The sequence below is a fragment of the Bufo bufo genome, chromosome 2, assembly GCF_905171765.1.
Source record: "Bufo bufo chromosome 2, aBufBuf1.1, whole genome shotgun sequence".
NCBI classification, from domain to species: Eukaryota; Metazoa; Chordata; class Amphibia; order Anura; family Bufonidae; genus Bufo; species Bufo bufo.
Genome location: NC_053390.1, coordinates 56850903 through 56869831, shown reverse-complemented (window position 1 = coordinate 56869831; position 18929 = coordinate 56850903). Strand labels below are relative to the sequence as shown.

General features: G+C 49.4%; 1 protein-coding gene across 5 annotated transcripts in view; it reads left to right on the top strand.

Annotated features, from left to right (window-relative positions):
* EPG5 (ectopic P-granules autophagy protein 5 homolog) overlaps positions 1 to 18929 on the top strand; it is a 107677-nt gene that overhangs the window by 42966 nt on the left and 45782 nt on the right. For all 5 annotated transcript variants that reach the window (XM_040421136.1, XM_040421139.1, XM_040421137.1 and 2 more), the window contains exons 22-30: positions 8 to 174; positions 1304 to 1531; positions 2367 to 2490; positions 7432 to 7576; positions 7711 to 7885; positions 9350 to 9512; positions 10643 to 10785; positions 11003 to 11159; positions 18060 to 18254. In XM_040421136.1, the coding sequence (XP_040277070.1) occupies positions 8 to 174; positions 1304 to 1531; positions 2367 to 2490; positions 7432 to 7576; positions 7711 to 7885; positions 9350 to 9512; positions 10643 to 10785; positions 11003 to 11159; positions 18060 to 18254 (1497 nt within the window). The remainder of the gene's footprint in view (positions 1 to 7; positions 175 to 1303; positions 1532 to 2366; positions 2491 to 7431; positions 7577 to 7710; positions 7886 to 9349; positions 9513 to 10642; positions 10786 to 11002; positions 11160 to 18059; positions 18255 to 18929) is intronic.

Below are 18929 nucleotides of genomic sequence, written 5' to 3'. Positions count from 1 at the left end.
TTTTTAGAAAGCCCAGCATCAGTTAAAGTTGCCCATTGTGCCTTCTGTACAGAGGTTGATGATTTACCGCTGGGCTCACCAAGCCATGGCCACCCCAGCAGATCACCCACTTTTACCTCTGTTTTGGCAGAAGTTTTTTCTCCTGTATCTGAACCGTCCAGGACCACAATATGGGTATGATCGCTCTGCAGATACATATAATATTAAAGGGTTTGTTGCATCTGGGCATTTATGGCATGTCCACATATGATATGCTATGAATGTCCAGTAGGTGCCACCTCTGGGTCCTGCTCTTTCTTGAAAACGGGGCCATATTTCCTGTCGCTCTCTTTCTTCACTTTTTCGTGTCGCTCTCTTTCTTCACTTTTTCGTGTCGCTCTCTTTCTTCACTTTCTCCTGTCGCTCTTTCTTCACTTTTTCGCGTTGCTCTCTTTCTTCACTTTTTCGCGTCGCTCTCTTTCTTCACTTTTTCGCGCCGCTCTCTTTCTTCACTTTTTCGCGCCGCTCTCTTTCTTCACTTTTTCGCGCCGCTCTCTTTCTTCACTTTTTTGCGCCGCTCTCTTTCTTCACTTTTTCGCGCCGCGCTCCTTCTTCACTTTTTCGCGCCGCTCTCTTTCTTCACTTTTTCGCGCCGCTCTCTTTCTTCACTTTTTCACGCCGCTCTCTTTCTTCACTTTTTCGCGCCGCTCTCTTTCTTCACTTTTTTGCGTCGCTCTCTTTCTTCACTTTTTCGCGTCGCTCTCTTTCTTCACTTTTTCGCGCCGCTCTCTTTCTTCACTTTTTCGTGCCGCTCTCTTTCTTCACTTTTTCGTGCCGCTCTCTTTCTTCACTTTTTCGTGCCGCTCTCTTTCTTCACTTTTCAAAATAGCCGAGCGCGCTTATTCAGATAACTCCCATAGAAATGAATGAAGAGAGCCACACATGCGCGTCTACCTCTCCACTCACAGCAGCAGGAGATTGGGGCTAGTCCTAGAGGTGGGACCCACACAGACATTTAGGATATATGCTGTGGGTATACTATACTGACGTCACTCACTTGAATGGATAGGGGCAAGGAAAAGCATAGAAGGGGATGCAGAGCTGCAGCCTCTTTGTGCGAAGGTTTGGTGGGAGTCCCAAAGTTCATAAAGTGATGGTATATCCTAGGGATGGGGGGGGGAGAGGAATATCCTTGTAAATGGGAATACCTCTTTAATTCTGGATGCTGGTTCCCAGATCTTATATCCATATATGTGGCAAAGGCTTTACAATATCTGTAAAGTGCGAACAAGCATAAATGTAATCTATCCTTCTTTGTATCCAGATTGCCAGCAGAGGGTTGTATCGGGAAGAGGTTCTTTAGCAGCTCAGCCCACACGCACCTCCTTAAACAGATGAAGCGACGTCTGATGGAAGTGGCAGATTTCCACCATTCAGCCAGCAAAGCGCTGAGAGTACTTGTCCCTCTAGATGGATCCCCAGTTTTTTCTGATTCAGGGAGCTACTCACAAGACTGCCTGTCTTCTCCAGATCTGCACAAAGAGCTGGTCAAGTAAGTGTTCCCAGTTGGTGAATTTGAGATTCCTGGGTCTGTTTTTGGGTGCTGGTGATTAAAGAGATTTTCAGCACTTATGCCTCCAGTGTCCGGGGGTAGGTGTAGATGATGGCCTTTTTTTTAACCTGTGTTTTAAAGATTTTAGTCCAGAAACGGTTTGTACAGTCCTGATGTAATCACATTGCTCATGTAGTCTCAGATATCCCCTACCATCTTTGTCCCTTGGTAGGGGATATCTAATACACATGGTAGTTTGCTTTAAAGAGGACCTTTCATCGCTCCTGACACGCCTGTTTTAATAGCTCCATGCACCCCCCATGTAATAACGATTCTGGAGCATCTATTCTTATGGCTCTATGTTGTGCCGTTCCTGTATTATTTCTGCTAGCAGTTAGCAGTCTGCAGTAAGGGTACAGAGGGGTGGTAACAAGTTGGGGGGGTGTACCTGCATAGTTCAAAAATGGCAGCACTGATTGGATAAAGGGAGACTGTGCAGGTGCACGCCCCCAGCTTGTTACCTCCCCTCTGTACCCTTACTGCAGACTGCTAACTGCTAGCAGAAATAATAAAGGAACGGCACAACATAGAGTCATAAGAATAGATGCTCCAGAATTGTTACTACATGGGGAATGCATAAAGCAATTAAAACAGGTATGTCAGGAGCGATGAAAGGTCCTCTTTAAGTTAACCAGGTTTTTGGGATAGATTTTTGGCCCCCTCCAGAGCGTGTTTGATTTTCTATACACAGAGACCCTAAAGTAGCTCTATACCTCCCCCTATACTCTACAGATTTTTTTTTCTTATCAATAAGACATTTGGTGTGTTCTCCTAGGTTATTTAACGTATTTATTGTTTGGCTGGAAGATGACAAGTTGCAGAAGGGAGACGTGTATATCCCATCCCTGCCCAAGCAGTATGACCCACATCGACTGGCTAAGATCATGCGAAATGAGCAGGTGAGAAATGAAATGGTCAAAAGGAATCGGGCATCACATTTCCAACAGGGTTCCTCACGACGGAGAGATACGTCTTACATCACTGCATTTAGGAGGAAACATGGCCTTTAAAAATGAGCCAGGCGTCGGGAGAAGAGTCCGGGCATGAGTTGAAGAGTCCGCTGTATGGCTTCTGTTTTCTTTGTTTGGCTTATTGACAAAGTCTCTTCCTGTTTGTCTGTGGGGAGATATCTGACAATGAACTCAAGCAGGGTGGTGAGAAGTGGCATGGTGGATTCTTCGTCTTATGGCCAGACTCTTCTCTGTGTCTGGCTTGTTTTTTAAAGCCGTGGGGGAAAAATGTATCATTAGGGAAAATTTCAAAGTCCATGGAAAAGATATCCAGCTCACCTCATCATCCACAGCCCTGTGCACGGAACGAGCCAAGCAAATCTCTCAAAAATAGAATAGGAAAAAACTGTTCCGGCACCAATGATGAAGCTTCGTTGCACTTTACTTCTTCTTGTAGCAAATAACACACACCGACACAATCCTCCACCCCAGCATAGTTGACGCGTTTCGAACACAGATGTGTTCTTAATCATAACCAAATGAGATCTTCCTTGTTAGGCTTTAAATTAGGGATCGACCGATTATCGGTTTGGCCGATATTATCGGCCGATATTGAGGATTTTGAACGTTATCGGTATCGGCATCTATTTTGCCGATATACCGATAACGTATGGGGAACACAGAACGCGCTGCTGACAGCGCTCTCTGTGTTCCCTCCACAGCACAGGGGAGAAGGAAGCCGTGTCTCCTCCCCCTGTGCTGCTGCTGCCGCTGCCGCCAATGAGGGGATAGAACATAAGAGGAGGGGCGGGGCTGTGGCCGCTGCGCCACCAATGAAGATAAGCCTTTCATTCATTCATATATACAGGAGGCGGGAGCTGGCTGCAGAATCACATAGCCGGCTCCCGACCTCTATGAGCAATAGCTGCGGTCCGCGGTAGTTAACTCCTCAGGTGCCGCGGATCGCAGCTACCGCTGATAGAGGTCGGGAGCCGGCTATGTGATTCTGCAGCCAGCTCCCGCCTCCTGTATATGAATGATTGAGAGACTTATCTTCATTGGTGGCGCAGTGCGCCCCCCCCCCCCCCCCCCCCCCAGTATTAATCATTGGTGGCGCAGTGCGCCCCCCACCCCCATCCCGGCCAATAGTAAAAACATTGGTGGCGCAGTGCGCCCCCCCCCCAGTATTAATCATTGGTGGCAGTGGCCACAGGATCCCCTCTCCCCTGCTCCTCCGATCGGAGCCCCAGCTGTGTAAGCCTGGGGCTCCGATCGGTTGCCATGGCAGCCAGGACGCTATTGAAGCCCTGGCTGCCATGTTCAGCTCCATGCTGCTGTGTGCACTATGCACAGAGCAGCAGGGACAGTGTGAGATCCTATTCACCCTGATAGAGATCTATCAGGGGGAATAGGACAAGGGTTCTAGTCCCTAAGGGGGTTAAAAGTTAGTAAAAAAAAAAACACAAAAATATTAAGTATAAATGAAAAAGATTTATAAAAAAAAAATACACATTAACAATAAACAAAAAAAAATACACATTAACAATAAACATATTAATTTTCAGCAGATTTGTGTAGGAATTTTTTTTTTTCTCAAAAATGAAAATTCCCAGAATATCGGTATAAATTATCGGCTATCGGCCTGAAAGTTCACAAATTATCGGTATCGGCCCTAAAAAATCAATATCGGTCGATCCCTACTTTAAATACATATCCCACCTCCAATCAAATAAGGGGTGGGAATACATAAACCCAACACTGGAAGGAACTCATTAACTTGCCACATATAACACACAAAATCCACATATAAAATTATATAAAAATGCGTCTTCTCATGTTTTAAATGAACAATCAGTATATAATGCAGACCTCAAATTAAAGGGAATCCGTCACCTATTTTGAGCATATAAAACCGTTAACATAGCAATGTGCAATAAAGTACCTTCTATCCAGCATGTGTCTTCTTTCTTTTATTCCACTTTTTATTTAGATGAAAAAGCGATTTTTCTGATATGCTAATTAAGTCTCAAGGTGCCCAGAGGGGCGTTATTACTCTGCTCTAGTGCCCAGTAACGCCCCCCTGCAGTGCCCAGCCCGCCTTTCTTCCAAGCCCAGCACGCCTCTTAAGAAATACATTTACTCCCACATCCTTGCCGAATGGCGCCGCGCCCTCCACTACGTCATGTAATTTATTAACCCCACCATCCTTGCGTCCTCCTTTCTTGGCCTCCGAAATCCTGCGCAGCCGCAGTATTGCTGACTACCTGCGCCTGTACGATACTCCTGGGTCCTGAGGCAACAGCGCTCTGATTACGTCACTGGGCATGCGCCGAGCCCAGTGACACTATTGAGGCTGTTGCCCTCAGGACCAGGAGTATCGTACAGGCGCAGGCAGTCAGCGATACTGCGGCTGCGCAGGATTTCGGAGGCCAAGAAAGGAGGACGCAAGGATGGTGGGGTTAATAAATTACATGACGTAGTGGAGGGGGCGGCGCCATTCGGCAAGGATGTGGGAGTAAATGTATTTCTTAAGAGGCGTGCTGGGCTTGGAAGAAAGGCGGGCTGGGCACTGCAGGGGGGCGTTACTGGGCACTAGAGAAGAGGACTAACGCCCCTCTGGGCACCTTGAAGCCTAATTAGCATATCAGAAAAATAGCTTTTTCATCTAAATGAAAAGTTGAATAAAAGAAAGAAGACACATGCTGGATAGAAGGTACTTTATTGCACGTTGCTATGTTAACGGTTTTATATGCTCAAAATAGGTGACAGATTCCCTTTAAGTCTGCAAACATGAAAAACGCAAAATGTGAACAGAATAAAAAAAGGAAAAAACAACCATTCTGTTAATTTTCTAAAATCACATTGTCAGGACAATATCATAGGTTGTATCAATATCCTTTCGACAATGTATAATGGCGGTTGCTTGCTATTTGTACAAGGGAAATATAGGGAAGGAGAAGGGAAAAAAAATAATACATTGACTCCTTTCTCATATTTAATCCCAGGGGAGACCTGGTATTTAACCTGAAGATCCCAAATGCCTGTTTTTGTAAATCCACCTCTAGGGGCGACCACAACTTTTTCTATTGCAAAGGTTTGAGGATTGTGTGAGGATAAGAAGTGTTTGGCTGCATTTGATGTTCCCAGGCAGGATGGATTTGTCATATAATAGATATGTTCTAATATTCTAGTCTTGAATTTTCTAGAACTGCCTACGTACATCAAATCGCAGTCAGTGCACTGTATAATATACACTATACCTGCCGTATTACAATTAATGTAACTTTTTACTGGAAATATCAAATTATGATTGGAATCGTGGAAATTTTTAGTAGGTACAGCATATTTGCAAGTCTTACATGGATGACTACCACATTTTAAAAAGCCTGTGTATCTAAGGCTACTTTCACACTTGCGGCAGAGGATTCCGGGAGGCAGTTTCGTCGCCGGAACTGCCTGCCGGATCCGTCAAAACGTATGCAAACTGATGGCATTTGTCAGACTGATCCGGATCCGTCTCTCCGGTGTCATCCGGAAAAACGGATCCGGTATAAATTTTTTTGCACTTAATGACGGATCTGGCACTTATACATTTCAATGTAAATTAATGACGGATGCGGCATTCCGGCAAGTGTTCAGTCTTTTTGGACAGAGATAAAACCCCAGCATGCTGCGGTATTTTCTCCGTCCTGAAATGGCAAAAAGACTGAACTGAAGACATCCTGATGCATCCTGAGCGGATTGCTCTCCTTTCAGAATACATTAGGATAAAATGGATCAGTTCTTTTCCGGTATAGAGCCCCTAGGACGGAAAAGACTAACGCCAGTGTGAAAGTACTCTAAGCCAAGTATTAGATGTAGTTTTGGCTGCAGTTGAAAAAATAAAGGGAAAGATATAGCGTCTTGAGACTATCCTACAACCATCCTTCTAATACATTGTGTAAAAGTCATCCTTATATAAAATGGGGAGACATTTGAGTATGGCATTTTTTTATTTGAGAACATTGCCTGCTATAGGTTAATACCAATGTAGGTTGTACAGTATTGTTCTTATTTTTATTTCCCCTATCCTTATTGCATCTTTTTTTCTGACCTAAAAAGAAACTGAGGCATCTAGACAACATCCATTGAGGATATCCTCTATCTTGTACTGCAATTCCTGCGTGCTCTAATCAATTCGCCTACGGGAATAGCTTTGAGAGTATGCATAGGGTGATGACTATTGGCCCTCAGTATCGTATTACCAGGAGTGCCAGTCAGTTTGAGATCAAGAAAGTAGTGTGTGAGTGAAAGGAACAAGTGAACCTTAAAGGGGTTGTCCGGGTTCAGAGCTGAACCCGAACATACCTCTATTTTCACCCCGGCAGCCCCCCCTGACTTGAGCATCGGAGCAGTTCATGCTCCGATGCTCACCTTTGCCCTGCGCTAAATCGCGCAGGGAAAATGCATTTTCAAGAGTTCTGGTGATGAACCGGGCTCTCCACGGGGCTGCCAGGAAGCCTGGTGACCTCACCGGCACTGATCGGCGGGCTTTAGTGCTGCCCTAGCCAGTAAAACGCCGAAGTTATGTAGAGGATGGCACCTTCAGCGCAAAGTGGTATTGAGACTGGCATCTAAAACGCCGGTCTTAGTAAATGACCTCCATAGTTCGTTATAAGATGGCGATGAGCATGCATGCTAAAGACTGAAAGGGTTGATCGGTAGTCTTACAGCTGATGCCCCTTTAGTTCCAGCATAGAGAACCTACAGATGAAACCTTCTGACATCACTATGAGTGTTTAAATTATATTTTATACCACATTTAGGAAAAAATGTAATGAGAAAAAAAAAAAATATGAAAGCATTATGTCAAGATTTTAGCCCTTCCCTCCCCTTATTCTCTATTCCTAGAATCTGTGGATGGAGTTCATTAACATGGAGCGCATCATATTTGAGATCCAGGAATGTGTAAATGCTTGGAACCAAATCAAGGTAGAGATGGACACGAGCTTGCTGACTCCTGCTGTGACTGTGGACATACCGTCTCCATCAGCAGGTACTGTTCCCCAGATGGTACTCCCATGGTGCTCTGCGCCCTTAGTGTCCAAGCTGAAAGCAGAAGAGGCACGGTGCTGGGTAGGGCACCATGGAAATGTCTCGATTTCTCACATTTAGCACTTTTCTATGTAGCTGCTAAAGAGAGAATCCTTCTGAATTTAAAGAAGCATCCTGCACCTTGCCCGGGCATCACCCTGCAGCTTATGAAACCACCTGTTTCTGTCATTCCAACCTCATGTTATATCAACACCCAGGACGCCATGAAGCTTGTGCACAAAGACCTGACTGTTCTGCAGCAGCATGCCAAGTAAGGACCATGGTTTTATCATGTCTGTAGGGGCATCTCATTAAAGGGGTTCTCCGAGGCTTTTCTACCGATGACCTAGCTTCTGGCATTCCCATGATAACTATTCTGCAGGCCAGTACGATTTCAAAGTTACAAAATGTACAGCGTTTTTTATGTTTTCTACTTTGCACGATAATAGCCCTTATTGCCTTTTTTTGTTTTTTGTTTTTTATAATTTTCAGTGTAGACTCTTTTACTTTTTCCAAACACTTTTTCACTTAAAAATATTTTTTTTTCACAGTCCCAGTAGGGGAATTGAACCAGCAATTGTCTGATTGCCCATACAATACAGTGCATTACTTGTGTCATCAGAAGTCTATCAGTTACAGTAAAACTGGTATACTTGGTGCATGGCATGGCCATTGTAAGGCCCATGGCTGCACAGCTCCTGTAATAGTACAGGAAGACTAAGGGTCCATTCACACAAGAATAGGATATGTTCTATTTTTTTCGGGAATGGAGGTGCGGATCCGCATTTCCAGATCCGGGCAGCACGTCATGGGGCCCCATAGAAATTAATAGGTCCGCAATTCCGTTCTGCAAAATGCGGAACAGAATTGCGGACGTGTGAATGGAGCCTTAAGGTGGATTTAGACGGGGCAATAATCGGACAGATTATCGGGAATGAGGGTTCCTACAAACGCTCGTTCCAGACAATCTGCCCATCTAAATGTGCAGCAGATGAAACGGTCATTAGTGCAGGCAGATCTGCTGCCCAGAAACAGTGCAGCTGTATCAGGACAAGCGATTTCAATAGCCATCCCTCATACTGTGGAGGTTATCGCTGAATGTGGATGCAGCGCTTTGCCTCCACTTAACGAGCAGCCGACTGTCAGAAAGGAACGCTTCCTTCCTGACAATCAGCTGCTCTTCGGCCCATTTAAATCCACCTTTACTATTGCCGCTCAGGGTGGGAAGGGGTTGAAAGATGATGACATGATGACTGCCTGCAGTCGCCACTAGGAGACTTACTGCAGTGTTCTATAATGAGCTCAATAATAGCACAGGCCTGTTTCACACTTGCGTTGTGGCTTTCCCGTTTTGAGATCCTATGCCGGATCCGTGCCATTTAATACATCCGGATGAATCTGTTTCGGCCGGCATGAAAGTCATTGTAAGTCAATGGGCGCCGAATCCGTTTTTTTCGCTAACCATAAAAAGCTTGCAGCGGTTTTGTGTCCGGTCAAAAAAAAAAACGGTACAAAACGGAACAAAATGCATCCTGACAATGAATGGGGACAAAACTGATCAATTTTGGACCGGTTTTGAGATCCACTGCCGGATCTCAAAACTGGAAAGCCACAGCGCAAGTGTGAAACAGGCCTTAATAGTTTTCAGCTTTACACTATTTAACATGCATGCCCCTATGGAACATAGAGATTGCACACTAGTGAATATACCTGAAAACTGCCTCTATCCTTGCAGAACTGCTTCTATGCGGGAGTCCCAGCAAGTGGCCCTGGACAGTGAGATGCTCGATACAATTCCAAAACTTTACATCAATAGAGAGGAACAGATAGAAATGAAGATGGAGTGCCGGGGAAATTCGAATAAGACGTGCAGCGGTCCTGCAGTGGTGGCAGTCAAGGTGAGGGATCATTCTGGTATCCGGTTCAGTGATGGCCATTTCGCAGTGTTCGCCAGCAAACACATGCGAGCTGCCATCTTCTTAACTCACAAGTCCGGCGATGCACAGGTAAGGCCTTGCCTGTGCCGGGAGCCGGTCTGAAACAAATACGGGCATCGGGAGCAGGCAGTTTCAAGAAAAGCCCGATGAAGGCCCCCAGCAGCTGTTCTCGGAACTGCCTGCTCCCGGTGACCGCATTTGTTTCAGACCGACTCGCGAGGGCAGGCACAGGTAAGGGCTTACCTGTGCATCGCCGGACTTGTGAGTTAAGATGGCAGCCTGCATGTGTTCGTTGGCGAACACTGCGAACTGGCCATCACTGATCAGGTTATCCCTGCTTTACACACCTGCTGATATAAAAGCATAATTCCAATCCAGTTGTATTCTACATGTTTCCTTTGTAAAGTACTGAACCTCCCCGATTCCTGCTCCTCTCCCTCCTGTCCTAGCTGTCAGTTCTCTGTCACTTTCCTATGTCTGACTCCTTTCTCCTTAAAGGGATTGTCTGATTTAGAGAAAACCTTTTTACACACTGCAGTTAGGCATTCTGAATTAAAAGGGTATTCCAGTCCAGTTAGTAGAAGTTATCCCCTCTGCACAGGATGGGGGATAACTATTAGATCAGTGGGGGTCCGACTGCTTACTACATTGGGGACCTTTTGCCCTCCTAATGAATGGAGCAACTGGTTGAGCATGTGCACTGCCGTTCCATTCATTCCTTATGGCAGTGCCAGAGATTGCCAAGTGCTGTACTCTGCTATACCTGGCTGTCCCATAGAGAAAGTGTGGAGCATTAACATGCGTGCTTGACCAGCCGCTTCATTCATTCGGAGGGCATTCATTCATTCAAGCGAACGAGGACCCCCTTGCCCAGGAGTGAACTAAGTGGCTGTTCCGTTCATTCTGTATGGGACTGCCAGAGATAGCAGAGTACAGCAGAGAATCAGTATAGCAGTATAGCATATGTTAGATCTGCTGCTCCATTTATTCACCGTTCTCGTGATCGATGGGGGTTCCATCAATTGGACCCCCATAGATCATATACTAATCTGCGTACCGTAAATTATGTATGGAAATGTTGTCTTCTGCAGTTTGAAGGAATGCAGATGGACGAAGCCATAAGCCAGCAGCTTCATATGCTGCGGAGGGAGATGAAGCAGTTACAAGCAGAAGCCACCAAACCTACTCTGCTCAACATTATAGAAACCGCTGTCCATCTCGAGAACTTCATAACGTAAGCTATATAGAAGAATTTTTTAAGGCACATAAAAAATTTATGTTTTCATGTGTCACAATAATATTTATGAGCCTTTACAGCCCCTCATTGACCTAAAAGCTGGAATTTGCTTACTGGCAGATCCCCTTGAAAGCATGCTCCCATCCTATTGAAAATATGCTCCCATACCTTCCCATTGGTAAAAGTGAAATAACATGTTTGTTTCCCCACATAGTGCTTTGGTAAATGCATATAAAGTGCAGTCTCCGCCTGAGATACAGAAGATTGGAATCGGGACCTTCTTCGCTGTGGTTGAGTTTGTGTGTGATGAGACTCAGCGCCATCCTCCATCTCGGCAATTCTTCACCTCTTGCATTGAGATATTGGGACAGGTACGTTTTTAGCCTAGCTGTGAGCATCTTACTTTCACTTTGTGCTGTCACTCGGTCATCTGATAACCTTTACCTCTGAACCACTAACAGCTCATAAACACTTATTTAAGGCAGTAAGATAAGAATTGAGCTATAAAGAGTGTTTATGAGCTCCCAGGAGATCAGAGATAAGCTTCACATGAGCTGAGCTCCCTGACAGGACACGGTATATACACAGAGCCTGGTACTAGAGAATCTCAATCCTGTACAGAGAAAGGGGCTGAAAATAAAACACTTATCTAAGCCACATTCTTATCGGTAAGATAAGGGTTGAGCTGTAATGTTTATAATGTGAGAGAGCAGAGATGAGATCCATCTGCTCCCCAGATGATGGAAAAGACAAAATCCACAGACAGCTAGTAGAACATATCAGCTCTGTATGCAAAAAAGGATTTCTCGCCCATATTCCTTGGGGGACACAGGAAACCATGGGTATAGCTCTGCTCCCTAGGAGGCGTGACACTAAGTGAAAGCTGTAAGCCCCTCCTCCATCAGCTATACCCTTCAGCCTGGAGAAGAGACTGCCAGTTTTTGCTTAGTGTCCAAGGAGGCAAGACACCCCCTGCTTATGCAGGGTTGTTTTCCTATAATTTTTATTTTTGCGTTTTTTGTTGTTTTAATTCGATTTTTTTCTACTTACAGGGACAACAGAGGCGCATTAGACCCCTCTGTTTCTCCCGGGGTTGAGTTGCGCCAGTGCCGGTAATTCCGCACTGCCGCCTCCCCCACAGAAGACAAGGTGGACCAGGGCAGCCTCGCTCCCCTGCGTCCCGCCAGCTCAAGGGTCGCCCGCACGCCAAGTCCCTCCCCCGGCTTCCTGCCACTGCGGTGCCAGTAGCTGAAGGGGCGACCCTGCTGGAGGGATTGAGGGCGAAGACAGCGTATGGTGAGAGTGGCTGCTCCAGCCTCCCCTTCCTTCCTCCCACCGCTGCTACATCCCCCCCCCCCCCCCCCCCCCCATGGGCATATCGGACCGGCAACCTTACCGGGTATCATTTGGGGGGGACTTTGTCTGGGCAAAGTCCTTTATTTAGCGGCAGGGCACGGACTCTGCCTTCAGGGGACGGCTGTAGGCAGGAGGCCGTCTGCCACATCCAGGCGCGGAGGGGGCCGCTTACTTGGCGCGAACGGCGCCATTTCATCTTGGCCGGCACTTCATCCACCTCGGGGGTTAAAATCATTTTGCCGCGCGCGCGGCTCTGCTTCTCCTTCAGCGCGGCAGGGGGGGCGGAGCTTCCTACATGCGCTCCGCTACTTCCGGGTTCGTCGGGCTCCACATCTCATAGTGCTGCGTGGAATCCTCTCTGCCGTCCGATCCTGAAGCTATTCATCTCCGTACCTGCTGCCTCTCCTCCACAGCCTCCTTCAGTCTGCTCCCCTTGCTGCTGCCGCTTGCATCATCCGGGTCTGGTAGGACTGTTAACCCCCTCCGTGCCACCAGTACTGTTGCTTGGGTGTAATCCCCGTTCCGCTTTTGCCCTGGGGTCTCCCACTTTAAGTGCAACATTTTTTCCACCATGTCAGACCCTTCTGCAGCCGCCAAGCCTTGGTACCATGCCTGTACCGCTTGTAGGGAACCCTTTCCCCGGGGGCAGTCTGATCCGCACTGTCCTGCATGCCGAGCTCCACCGCAGCCTCAGTCGCCCGCTGTGTCGCTCCCTGCTTCCTCTGACCCGCCTGACTGGGCTAGATCCCTGTCCCAGGCCGTGGAAAGCCTCACTCATGTCGTGGGCCGCCTAATAGACAGGCCGCCTACCCCGCAGGACGCCACTCTTACTGTCGCGCCCTCCGGGTCCACCGCTTCTGCCGCTGCAGCGGGTTCACCCTTTCTTAGTGACCCCTCCCGAGCTAGGCACTCTCAGAAGCGTCTTAGAGTAGAGCGAGCCTCCTCCTCGGATGCCTCCCTCTCCCCGCCACGCGTGCGCACTCAGACGGGCCTCTCCTCTCCAAAGGATTCGCTCTCTGAAGGTGAATTGGCGGTTTCAGATTTGGAAATGGACTCGGCCCTGCCGTCCAAGCTAGCCTCAGCGATGGGTCAACTCATCTCGGATATTCGTGACACCTTTAAGGTGCAAGATGACCCCCCTAGCTCTGACGCAGCTAGCGTCTCCTTTATCAGACCCAGGCAGGCCTCAAAAGTCTTTCCAATCCACTCTGATTTCTCCTCCGTGGTGTCTAAGGCTTGGGCTCGCCCGGACGCCCGTTTTGTCAATCCCAAGAAGCTGGACATTTGCTATCCTTTTCCAGCCGATGTCGTGGCCACCTGGTCGTCCCCACCCAAGGTGGACCCCCCTGTGGCCCGTCTGTCAAAGAACACGGCCATCCCTGTTCCCGACGGGTCCTCTCTTCAGTCAGCGGAGGACCGTCGCGTGGAGACCCTTTCCAAGGGCATTTTTGCTGCCTCCGGTTCTGCTCTCAGACCGGTTTTTGCCTCTGCTTGGGCAGGTAAAGCAATCTCTGCTTGGGGTGCGCAGCTGGAACAGAAGTTGGACTCGGACGTCCCCATCCAGGACCTACGTTCCTTGGCCCAGCTTATTATTCGGGCCGGGAATTTTGTTTGTGAGGCCTCCCTTGATGCGGGAGCCCTTATTGCACGCTCCTCCGCCCTGGCAGTTTCCGTCAGGAGGGAGCTCTGGGTGAAGGTTTGGAAAGCGGACGCTGCCTCCAAACGTTCCTTGGCGGGGCTACCGTTTGCGGGTTCCCGCCTTTTCGGGGTCCGCCTAGACGAGCTTATTTCGGAGGCCACGGGTGGTAAAAGCACCCATCTTCCTCAACCCCAAGCCAGGGGCGCCCCCCGCGGACGCCCTGGTGCGTCTCGTTTTCGGTCCTCCCGCAGGACCTCTGGGGCTCCCCCCGCAGCTGCCGCTTCGGCCCCTCCCCACGATAAGCGTAGGAAGCCGTTTTTTCGGGCGCAGGCCGCAGGCTGCCCGCACACCCGCAGCAAAGCAGTCCTCTGCCTGAAGGCGCGCCCCCACCCACCCGGGTGGGGGGCCGGCTCCTCCTTTTCAGGGACATCTGGATGGCTCACGTCTCCGACGCCTGGGCTCTCGAAATTGTGTCCTCCGGATACAAAATCGAATTTGCGTCCTTCCCTCCAGATCGGTTCTTTCGCCTCCGCCCCCCGCGGGACCCGAAAAGCGCGGATGCGTTCTCCGCGGCTGTTCAAGCCTTACTGGACAGGGGGGTGATTACCCCCGTTCCTCTAGAGGAAAGGTTCCAAGGGTTCTATTCGAACCTCTTTGTAGTTCCCAAGAAGGGAGGTTCGGTGCGGCCCATTTTGGACCTCAAAAAGCTCAACCGTTTTCTCCTCCTTCGATGGTTTCGGATGGAGTCCCTCCGTTCCTCGGTGGCTTCCCTGGAGCAGGGAGATTTCATGTCTTCCATCGATATACAGGATGCCTACCTCCATGTTCCAGTAGCCCGGTGTCACCATCGCTTCCTCCGATTCGCCGTGGGGGACCTCCACTTCCAGTTTGTCGCCCTTCCCTTTGGGCTGGCAACAGCCCCCCGGGTGTTCACCAAGGTCCTGGCCCCGGTTTTGGCCTTACTCCGTTCCAGGGGTGTTTTTCTGCTACCGTACTTGGACGATATCCTCATCAAGGCTCCGTCCCTTTCTCAAGCGGTTGCCAGCGTGGATCTCACTCTAGAGACTCTGGCGAGATTCGGTTGGGTCATCAACTTCCCCAAGTCCTCCCTTCCTCCCTCCAGACAACTGGTCTTCCTGGGAATGCTTTTAGACATGGGAGCGGCGGAGGTACGTCTTCCCTCGGAAAAACGACTGATCCTCCGTCGGGCGATTCGGAGTCTCCTTCTCCACCGTCGACCGTCCTTCCGCTTCTGCATGCGGGTCTTGGGGCAGATGGTTGCCTGCTTCGAGGCGATCCCATTTGCGCAGTTTCACTCCCGCCCTCTCCAACGGGCGATCCTCTCCTCCTGGGACAAATCGCCGGAGTCTCTGGATCATCCATTCCATCTATCGCCTCCGGTGCGGTCATCTCTCCGCTGGTGGTTGCAGTCCCCTCTTCTGGGCAGGTCCTTTCTGCCGCTCAACTGGTTGGTGGTTACAACCGATGCCAGTCTCTTGGGCTGGGGAGGCGTGTTTCCTCCCCGATCCGTCCAGGGCATTTGGTCTCCATCGGAGTCCAAACTCTCGATCAATGTCCTGGAGCTGAGAGCGGCCCTTCTGTCTCTGCGACACTGGACTCATCTGCTGAAGGGTCATCCAGTTCGTGTGCAATCGGACAACGCCACGACCGTGGCGTACATAAACCACCAGGGGGGCACTCGCAGCGCTGCAGCAATGCGGGAGGTCACCAGCATTCTCCGTTGGGCGGAAGCCCACGTCCCGGCCCTATCTGCAATTTTTATTCCAGGGGTGGACAATTGGGCGGCGGACTTCCTCAGTCGCACCACCGTCGACCCCGGCGAGTGGTCTCTTCACCCGGAGGTGTTCGAGGCCATTTGCCTTCGTTGGGGCATATCGGACGTGGACCTCATGGCCTCCAAATTCAATCACAAGGTCCCCGCCTATCTGTCCAGGGCCAGGGATCCGGGAGCCTGCGGAGCCGACGCCCTCGTTCTTCCTTGGCGAGGCTTCGCGCGTCCATACATATTCCCTCCCATCCCACTCCTGCCCAAGGTCCTTCGGAAGATCGCGGCGGAAGGCGTCTCGGTGATTCTGGTCGCTCCGGACTGGCCCCGCCGGTCTTGGTATGCCGACCTCATGCTGCTCCTGGCAGACGCGCCCTGGCCGCTGCCCGCCAGGGAAGATCTTCTCTCTCAGGGACCAATCTTCCACCCGCGTTTAAGGTCCCTACGTTTGACGGCGTGGTTGTTGAGACCACCGTCCTGACACGTAGGGGTTTTTCTGCGGACGTCGTCCGCACCATGATCCGCGCCCGTAAGCCGTCCTCTTCTAGGATCTATTATAGGACCTGGAGGACCTATTTGGGGTTCTGTGCCGATCTGGGGATTCCTCCGCTCCGCTTTTCTCTCCCCACCGTTTTGTCCTTCCTGCAGAGCGGACTTGCCCAAGGTCTGGGCCTTAGTTCTTTGAAGGGTCAGGTGTCTGCGCTGTCCATTTTGTTTCAGCGCCCACTGGCCCCCCTTGGTCCTGTCAAGACCTTCCTTCAGGGCGTGGCTCACGCGGTTCCCCCGTACCGCCCTCCGGTACCGCCCTGGGACCTGAACCTGGTTCTCTCAGCGCTCCAGGCTTCTCCTTTCGAGCCTCTGCGGACGGTTTCCTTGCGACTTCTGTCCTGCAAGGTTATTTTCCTTGTAGCCGTCACCTCTCTTCGGAGGGTGTCCGAATTGGCTGCACTCTCCTATCTGGAACCTTTCCTAGTGTTCCACCAGGACAAGGTGGTTCTTCGTCCGGTCCCTTCCTTCCTTCCTAAGGTGGTCTCCGCCTTTCATCTGAACGAGGACATCGTTCTCCCCTCTTTGTGTCCTTCCCCTTCCCACCCGCGGGAGAGGAAGCTTCATCGCCTGGACGTTGTCAGGGCGCTCAAGGTTTACCTGGAGGTAACCAGCTCTTTCAGGCGTACTGACTCGCTCTTTGTGGTTCCGGAGGGGTCGCGCAGAGGGATGGCGGCATCCAAAGTTGCTATCGCCCGTTTTGTCAAGATGGCTGTTACTGAGGCTTATCTCGCCAAGGGCAAGGTTCCGCCCCTTGGTGTTACCGCTCACTCCACTAGAGCGGTCGGGGCTTCCTGGGCTCAGAGGAATCGGGCTTCTACGGAGCAGATTTGCAAGGCGGCCACTTGGTCCTCCTTGCACACCTTCACCAAGTTCTACAGGGTGCATACTCATGCGTCGGCTGACGCTGCTTTAGGCCGTCTGGTGTTGCAGGCGGCAGTTGATTGATGCCTCTGGTGTTGGTCTAGTTTGTTCTGGTCCCTCCCTTCTGGGACTGCTCTGGAACGTCCCATGGTTTCCTGTGTCCCCCAAGGAATATGGGCGAGAAAAGGAGACTTTTGTATTACTTACCAGTAAAGTCTCTTTCTCGCTCTTCCTTGGGGGACACAGCACCCGCCCTTCATTTGGGTTACAGTTGTGGTTCCGGCTTGGTTGCCCCCGTTGGGGCTCGACAGTTCTTTTTTCCGGTTGGTGGTTATCTTTCACTACTTGGACACGCAACTGGCAGTCTCTTCTCCAGGCTGAAGGGTATAGCTGATGGAGGAGGGGCTTACAGCTTTCACTTAGTGTCACGCCTCCTAGGGAGCAGAGCTATACCCATGGTTTCCTGTGTCCCCCAAGGAAGAGCGAGAAAGAGACTTTACTGGTAAGTAATACAAAAGTCTCCTTTTCATATTTTTTATAAAGACCAACTGAAAAAAGGATTTTTAGCTTAAAATCAGTACAATGCAGTAATAATAAAAGTTGCCCCCAAAGGTATCCATAGCCTTTAAATCCTTACTGTCTTTATGACTAGCTTTTATATCCACAGCTCATAATCTTCCCCTTCCCCAAGGTGAGTAAAAATGTCTGAGCGTGGTGGCCTTTTTACCCCCTGGGCAACTTCCTAATTTTTTTTATTTAGATGTGGGTATAGCCTTTATAGCATATGGGTGACCCTGTTGGTTTTCAACTGGCAGATTTTGAGTTCAAATTAAATCAGGGGCAACATGTCCATGATATTTCTGTGTTCCTTCTGGTTTCCCCCCCTACTCCAAACACTTGAGATTGGGAATTTTGTGTCAGTGTAAGCCATTACTTTCTGTGTTCATGGACACATACGACATACATCATACAACATATGATAAGTCTCTTTATTGGCAGCCCAGAGAGTTGTTGCATCTGTCTGTAAATTGCCTTCTAGTGATGTGAATGTAAAGGTCCCCTTGTTTCTTCACATCATAGGTGTTTATAAGTGGAACCCAGTCAGAATGTCGGCCGGTCCTGCAAACTATATTACAGAATCGGAGGTTGTGCAATCTGCTGTCCCCGTATTTCACCCCAGCCGCCTCTCCTGGAGAGTTTGTGCATTTGTATGAAAAAGTGGTGGAAGCCATTTCTGAAGACAATAGTGATGTGATCTTTATGCTGCTAACTAAGGTAGGTTGTGTGTCAGAAACCAAGACATAGCAGAGCTGAATTTGACTAGGTGCCCCCCCTACTAGCAGATACTCGGGGTCCCTTAACATCAATGGGTTGTCTTTGTAATGCAGGACGACGGTACAGGTCCTCCATAACGAGATATGCTCTTTATAACCGCTCTCCACTCTGACAGTGAGGATCCTGAAAAGAAGACCCCTTCTATTAACTCCATTTCTCGCCCATATTCCTTGGGGGACACAGGAAACCATGGTATAGCTCTGCTCCCTAGGAGGCGTGACACTAAGTGAAAGCTGTAAGCCCCTCCTCCATCAGCTATACCCTTCAGCCTGGAGAAGAGACTGCCAGTTTTTGCTTAGTGTCCAAGGAGGCAAGACACCCCCTGCTTATGCAGGGTTGTTTTCCTATGATTTTTTATTTTCTCGCCCAATTTCCTTGGGGGACACAGAAGACCTTGGGTATAGCTCATCTCCCTAGGAGGCGTGACACTAAGTGAAGACTGTTAAGCCCCTCCTCCACAGCTATACCCTCAGCCTGGAGAGAGAGACTGCCAGTTTTTGCTTAGTGTCCAAGGAGGCAAGACACTCCCTGCTCTGCAGGGCTGCTTTCTCCTTGTTTCAATTTTAGATTTTTACTTTTTTATTTTCTTTTTGTTCCAGATCATCAGGGATAACA